Below are 5,981 nucleotides of genomic sequence, written 5' to 3'. Positions count from 1 at the left end.
AATTCCTGACCTCAGGTGATCTACCCGCCTTGGCCTCCCAAAGTGCTAGGATTACAGGCGTGAGCCACCGTGCCTGGCAAGAATTTTATTTCTTCGTAGTTAGAGTCACAAGCAAAAATACTGTAAATGTGTAGCTTCTGCAAATACACATTTGTGTATGTGATATGTACTAATGAAGTTTGGCTTTGAAATTTTACATTATGCAAGTACCAGTATTTTTTCTGATGATTGGCTGATAGTTTGCTTCATAGTCTGAGTAGAATAAAAGAATTTGTGGTCCTACAAATCAGTTTGACTAACTCAGGTTCTTACTTATTTTACTCATGTGAGAGAAACCAGATTGCATGTGGTGATTTCTTTTTTTTTTTTTTGAGGTGGAGTCTTGCTGTATTGCCCAGGCTGGAGTGCAGTGGTGTGATCTTGGCTCACTGCAGCCTCCACCTCCCGGGTTCAAGTGATTCTCCTGCCTCAGCCTCCCAAGTAGCTGGGACTATAGGTGCGTGCCACCGCACCCAGTTAATTTTTGAAATATTTTTAGTAGAGATGGGGTTTCACCATGTTGGCCAGGATGGTCTTGCTCTCTTGACCTGGTGATCTGCGTGCCTCAGCTTCCCAAAGTGCTGGGATTACAGGCGTGAGCCACTGTGCCTGGCTGATAGAGACTGTTTTAAGAAAACCTGTTAAGAATGCTAAAAAGAATATTGTGGTGGAAAAATACAGGTGACTAGGTTTATGTTTCATTTCTTTTTTTTTTTTTTTTTTTTGAGATGGAGTCTCACTTTATCGCTAGACTGGAGTGCAGTGGCTCAATCTTGGCTCACTGTAACCTCTGCCTCCTGGGTTCAAGTGATTCTCCTGCCTCAGCCTCCCGAGTAGCTGGGACTACAGGCATGTGCCACCAGGCCCAGCTAATTTTTGTATTTTTAGTAGAGACAGGGTTTCACATCTTGGCCAGGCTGGTCTTGAACTCCTGAGCTTGTGATCTACCTGCCTCAGCTTCCCAAAGTGCTGGGATTACAGGCATGAACCATCATGCCTGGCCAAGATTTATGTTTCTATTTGCACAATATGTATAATTATATAATTTGGTTTAAGTAAAGCAAATGATTTATACAAAGAGGGATAATTTTTTTTTCTCTTTTTCCTCCTTAGGATAGCAGTGAGATTCACTTTAAAGTGAAAATGACAACACATCTCAAGAAACTCAAAGAATCATACTGTCAAAGACAGGTTTGTATATTTTGGTATTATGTACAATGCTTTGTCGTTAATTTTTTTTTATAGAAGGCTGTCAAAAGAAAAATTCTGTTTTATGATTTTCACCATTAGCAACTCAAGGAAACAACTCAAGTTTATCATTTCTTGTACCCTGTTTAATTGCTGCTTTTTTTTTTTTTTTAATCTTGTGGACCATTTTAAAGTTTGTATTCATAAGATATGGAAGTAGTTTGGAAAGTAATTCAGAATTTTAAAAACAGCTCAAATGAATGTTTCTGTCTTGATGGCTTACCAGTATATGTAGCAATAAAGGCAAGTAATTTTTTGGTGATTACTATGAATTTTTTTGTACTTCTAAACATGAGTGTTTAGCCATATGTTAAATTTAAGTAGTATTATTGGTATATTATCCTTATACATAGTAGTACATATTACTTCTAATTGCCTTCTTTTTTTTTTTGAGGCAGAGTCTTACTCTGTTACCCAGGCTGGAGTGCAGTGGCACAGTCGCGGCTCACTGCAACTTCTGCCTCTTGTGCTCAAGGATTCCTCCTACCTCAGCCTTCTAAGCAGTAGCTGGAACTAAAGGCATGTGCCACCATACCCAGCTAATTTTTGTATTTTTAGTAGAGACAGGGTTTTGCCATGTTGCCCAGGCTGCTCTCAAACTCCTGCGCTCACCTCAGCTTCCCAAAATGCTGGGGTTATAGGCGTGAGCCACTGTGCCAGGCCCCATATTTTCGACATGAAGGAATTTTCTCTGTTTAAAGAAAATGTATGTAGAAGTTTAGTTAATACCAAATCATCACAAATTTTGGCCTTCAAGAGCTAGTTTTTATTAGATCAATAATTCCACCAACCTGCCTGGTTCACATTTGGGCTCCACCACTCTCTTGCTATGTGACTTTGGGCAAGTTATTTAACCTCTGTGTGCCTTATTTCTTCATTTAGTAAAATGAGAATTTTGTAGGGCCACATCATGAAGATGACTTGAGATATTCTACATAAACCTCTTAATGTGGTGCCTAAAAATGATCAATACATGTTAAGTATTGTTATTATTCATAAAACAGGTTTTTAAAATAAATGTAACTGGAATTAATATATATGAGACAACCAAGATAAGTGAAATTATGATTTAATAAGCAAGAAATATATGTTTAATCAGTCTATTAAAATTGAATTATATTAACTCAGACATTGTGGATTTTGTTTATAGAAGGTTTGCTTTTAACCATTTAGATTTGTAACTAACAAAAATAACTTATAAGAAAGACTAGTTGTTAGGATAAGTAAAACAATAGCATTTTTGTCTCCTGGTTTTATAGATTTTAATTGTAAAATTTAATAAAATCTCATTAATTGGTTTGAGCTACTTCACATTTGTAATAACTTTGGGTATTAAAATTGAGATGAAATTCATCAGAGGAAAGAAACATTTATTGAAATGTAATTTATCTGTACTGTGCCACAGGTATTTAAGATATATTGTCATTTAATCCTCATAACTCTGAAGAAAATTCATATAGCCTTTACACCCCCCCCATCTATAGGCCAGGGAGTTGATTTTTTTGTTGTTGTTGTTGAGATGGAGTCTCACTTTGTCACTTAGGCTGGAGTGGGGTGGTGCCATCTTGGCTCACTGCAGCCTCTACCTCCTGGACTCAAGTGATTCTCTTGCCTCAGTCTCCTGAGTACTTGGGATTGCAGGCACCTGCCACCAGGCCTGGCTAATTTTCTTATTTATTTATTTATTTACACAGGGTCTTGCTCTGTTGCCCAGGCTGGAATGCAGTGATGTGACTTTGGCTCAGTGCAACCTCTACCCCCCAGGTTTAAGCGATTCTCCAGTTGCAGCCTCCTGAGCAGATCAGATTACAGGCATGCGCCACCCTGCCAGGCTGATTTTTGTATTTTTGGTAGAAATGAGGTTTCACCATGTTGGCCAGGCTGGTCTCGAACTCCTGATTTCAAGTGATCTGCCTGCCTAGGCCTCCCAAAGTGCTGGGATTACAGGCTGAACCACTGTACCCATTCCATAATTTTGTATTTTTAGTAGAGACGGGGTTTCATTATGTTGGCCAGACTGGTCTCGAACTCCTGACCTCAAGTGAGCTATCTCTGCTCCGTCACCTAGGCTGGAGTGCAGTGGCACGATCTCAGATCATGGCAGTTTCTGCCTCCTGGGTTCAAGTGATTCTTCTGTCTCAGCCTCCTGAGTAGCTGGGATTACAGATGTACATCACCATGCTAGCTAATTTTTGTATTTTTAGTAGAGATGGTGTGTTGGTCAGGCTGGTCTTGAATTCCTGACCTCGTGATCCTCCTGCCTTGGACTCCCTGAGTGCTGGGATTACGCCACAGCACCTGGCCTATACTAATACCTTTGGTAATATTTATGGTACTATCTATGCCATCCAAATTTATGGTAGATTAGCTAGCCATTGTGCTTCACTAAATTTTATGATTTAATCTATTTAAAACCAATTTTGCCAGTGTAGTTGGAAGCTAGTAAGGATGCTCATTTAGTTTCTGATTTTATCTTTTATGCTAGCTTAACAGATTTAGGGCAAAACGAATCTAGTAGTGGTCAAGAGCACAGGCTTAGAAACAGATTTGGGCTTCAATTCTTGGCTAGCTCCAAGCCTTAGGCTCCCTAGCTGTAAAGTGAAGATAAAGTGATAATACCTACCTTCCAGTGTTGTTGTGCTTAACTCTTATCATTATATATGTAAAGTAATTGGTACAGGGAGAGCCTTGCAAATAGTTGCTACTCTGTATATGGTATTTATGATTGAGTTAGCTATCTAGTTATATTTTCTGTGTAGTTCTAAGGCTTTCATGCTTGCCTTTTGTGCATCAGAGTTACCATAATGTTTTCTAAGATTTGTGTGTGTATGTATATATTATTATTATTTTTACCTTTTTTAGGGCGTTCCAATGAATTCACTCAGGTTTCTCTTTGAGGGTCAGAGAATTGCTGATAATCATACTCCAAAAGAAGTGAGTATACATTTTTCCTGTGTCACGAAAAAATTTAAATTCTCCTTTGAGCAGTTTGGTTCACTGGTATTAAACTGCCCTTTTCTTAAATATTCTCTGATTTAAATGGCCTATCATTTGTTGGAGAGAAGAAATAATGTTTTGGGTTGAACTTCTCTATGGTGTCTTCAAAAGTGCCAATAAAAAGAGAGGTAGAAACATAATGAATACTGAAATTGTCATAGGGCACATGCTACATCTCTTTTGAAGATGGACAAATGTTCCTAAAATTTGTCAAATTTCTGGTATACGTTAATGGATTTTGATTTTTGAACCATTTTGAGAATGTTAATACAGAAGCATAGTGTATATAAATATATTTGGCTCCGTCATCTTGTTTTATCCTTTTTTTAATGCTTCTGTGTCTTCATTTAATGTTTTTATTGTATGAGTGGTTTTCTTTGCTTTTATATTCCACCCATCTCCCCTCCATAGAGATACCTCAAAGTAGAGAGAGAAAGAGAGAGAGAGAGAGAGAGAGAGAGAGAGAGTGTGTGTGTGTGTGTGTGTGTGTGTGTGTGTGTGTGTGTGTGTATGTGTATCTATGTACATAGATTCCCTTCTTCATACCCAAAGTAATATTACTGATATTTCAGATAGTGGGAACAATATAGGGTTATTAATTTTTTATTTTGAAAACATTTCAAACTTACTGAATTGTGAGAACAGAATAATAATCTCCTATATACCTATTCCTTAGACCAGTTAAAATTGTATAGCATTTGGGCCAGGCATGGTGGCTCACCCCTGTAATCCTAGCACTTGGGGAGGCCACAGTGGGTGGATCACCTGAGTCTTGGAGTTTGAGACCAGCCTGGGCAACATGATGAAACCCTGTCTCTACTAAAGATAAAAAAAAAAAAATTAACTAGGCTTGGTGGTGTATTCCTGTAGTCCCAGCTACTTGGGGGCTGAGGTGGAAGGATCACTTGAGCTCAGGAGGTCGATGCTGCAGTGAACCCTGATTGTGTCACTGTGCTGCAGTGTAGGCGACAGAGTGAGACCCTGTCTCCAAATAAATAAATAAATAAAATAAGATAAAATTGTGCGGCATTTGATAGCTGGGCATGGTGGTACATGCCTGTGGTCCTAGCTACTTGGTAGGCTGAAGTGGGAGGATCACATGAGTGAGCCCAAGAATTCAAGACCAGCCTGGACAATAGAGTGAGTCTCCTGTCTCAAAAAAAACAAACAAAAACAAAATACAAATAAGATAGTGTGCAGCATTTGTTTTTATTACTTTCTTTATAGACATTATTATTATTATTGCTAACCATTTGAGATTAAGGTGCAGATAGCATGACCTTTTACTGCTGAATATTTTAGTGTGTTATTGCCTAAGAGCCACAGTTCAGTTGTCAAATGTGAGAGATCTAACATGGCTACATTCTTCTTATTTTTTCCTTTTTTTTGAGATGGAGTCTCACTCTGTCACCCAGGCTGGAGTGCAGTGGCACGATCTTGGCTTACTGCAACCTCTGCTTCCCGGGTTCAAGCAATTCTCCTGCTTCGGCCTCTTGAGTAACTGGGGTTACATATGCATGCCACCATACCTGGCTAATTTTTTTGTATTTTTAGTAGAGATGGGGTTTCACCGTGTTGGCCAGGCTGGTCTCAAACTCCTGACCTTTGATCCTCCTGCCTTGGCCTCCCAAAGTGTTGGGATTACAGGCATGAGCCACTGTGCCTGGCATTTTTTTTTTCCTTTTTTTTTTTTTTTT

General features: G+C 38.9%; 1 protein-coding gene across 1 annotated transcript in view; it reads left to right on the top strand.

The window, feature by feature from the left end:
• The first annotated feature begins 200 nt into the window (after positions 1–200).
• LOC108295967 (small ubiquitin-related modifier 1-like) overlaps positions 201–5,981 on the top strand; it is a 15,325-nt gene continuing 9,544 nt past the window's right edge. Inside the window, exons 1-3 of the mRNA XM_017518337.2 lie at positions 201–206; positions 1,153–1,230; positions 4,150–4,221. Of these exons, the coding sequence (XP_017373826.2) occupies positions 201–206; positions 1,153–1,230; positions 4,150–4,221 (156 nt within the window). The remainder of the gene's footprint in view (positions 207–1,152; positions 1,231–4,149; positions 4,222–5,981) is intronic.

The sequence above is a fragment of the Cebus imitator genome, unplaced genomic scaffold, assembly GCF_001604975.1.
Source record: "Cebus imitator isolate Cc_AM_T3 unplaced genomic scaffold, Cebus_imitator-1.0 Scaffold671, whole genome shotgun sequence".
Taxonomy (NCBI): domain Eukaryota; kingdom Metazoa; phylum Chordata; class Mammalia; order Primates; family Cebidae; genus Cebus; species Cebus imitator.
This window is presented reverse-complemented; position numbering and strand designations above follow the sequence as displayed.